The following is a 1,164-nucleotide window of genomic DNA, read 5'->3' on the forward strand; positions in this document are numbered from 1 at the left end:
ACCTTGACTAAGAATGCTTATGATTAATTCATTTATGCTTTTAGCTGATGCTAAAACCAATGTATTAAGTGCTTTGGTTGTGATATTTTTAAGAGATAGATTTTACATCGGTTCAAATCTCACCCCTTTTGCATATTGTAAAACCACATCTTAATTCAAGAAAATTTACCTTACTACTGAAGGTCTTTCCATAATGAAAGAACTGAATACATTCACTTTAATACCTGAAATGGATAGATCTAATACCCAATGCTTCCGTACAGAATTAAGCATGAATCTATGTCTCTTAATGGCTGAAATAGAAATTTTATTGTAAAATATAAAACAAAAACTTAACAAAATTATTCAAGCTGGATGTAGTCATGGACAGATTTCTAACTTTGCCACTAATCAAAATAAACCTTCCTTTGTCTTTGATATGATATATTGGTAGACAGTCTTTTAGAAGCTTTAATAGACAGTCTAGATGGATTTGAAAATACATTGTTCCAGAGAATATGGTGGATAGTCACCATGCTGTCATTAATTACATAAGCTGTTATGTTTGTTCTAGGTAATATTGTAATTTGGGAGTTATGAAAATATTTTGGTGGGTAATTGTTGATATAAAGAAATCTATTTTGCAGAATTTTCCATTTTTATTTTGCTAATTTTTCAAAAGCTGTATTTTGTTATATTTATTCAAGGTGATGGGATGGACTACCCAACAGCTGTTAGATCTTCGAAAGGCTCCAGAGCACACCACCAATTTGTCTCTTGCAGTATCAGTTCTCCAAGACATAATTGACTGCCAGTTCCTTACTTGTATGCTGGAAATTGGCCGCAGGGAAGAACCAAGTAAGTGTTAGTACTGCAGTAGGAAAATTAATAATGCTGTATTTTTGCAAGACTTGTAAAGTTGTCTCTAAGCAATAAATGTCCACCTTGTACAATAAAGTATTTTCAAAGAAATTTAAATTGTAAGGGTAATAGTTCAAACATGTAACAAAAGTAGATGATTTACAGTTTTAGTAAATTATAGTGATCTTCTGCAATCAATAAAGAATGTATTTTGCTGACATTGATTTTCACTATTTTAGGTATTCAAAATGTATTGTAGGTGAGGTTCAAAATATATTTTTCATTTTCTTAATAAAATGTGTTCGAGTCTTATCAACTTTATTA

The 1,164-nt window shown here is 30.6% G+C and overlaps 1 protein-coding gene across 5 annotated transcripts in view; it reads left to right on the plus strand.

Moving 5' to 3' along the window:
• Positions 1–1,164, plus strand: part of MED24 (mediator complex subunit 24) — a 349,247-nt gene that overhangs the window by 150,429 nt on the left and 197,654 nt on the right. For all 5 annotated transcript variants that reach the window (XM_068389049.1, XM_068389044.1, XM_068389055.1 and 2 more), the window contains one exon: positions 687–837. In XM_068389049.1, coding sequence (XP_068245150.1) covers positions 687–837 — 151 coding nt within the window. The remainder of the gene's footprint in view (positions 1–686; positions 838–1,164) is intronic.

Source organism: Palaemon carinicauda, chromosome 1 (genome assembly GCF_036898095.1).
Source record: "Palaemon carinicauda isolate YSFRI2023 chromosome 1, ASM3689809v2, whole genome shotgun sequence".
NCBI classification, from domain to species: domain Eukaryota; kingdom Metazoa; phylum Arthropoda; class Malacostraca; order Decapoda; family Palaemonidae; genus Palaemon; species Palaemon carinicauda.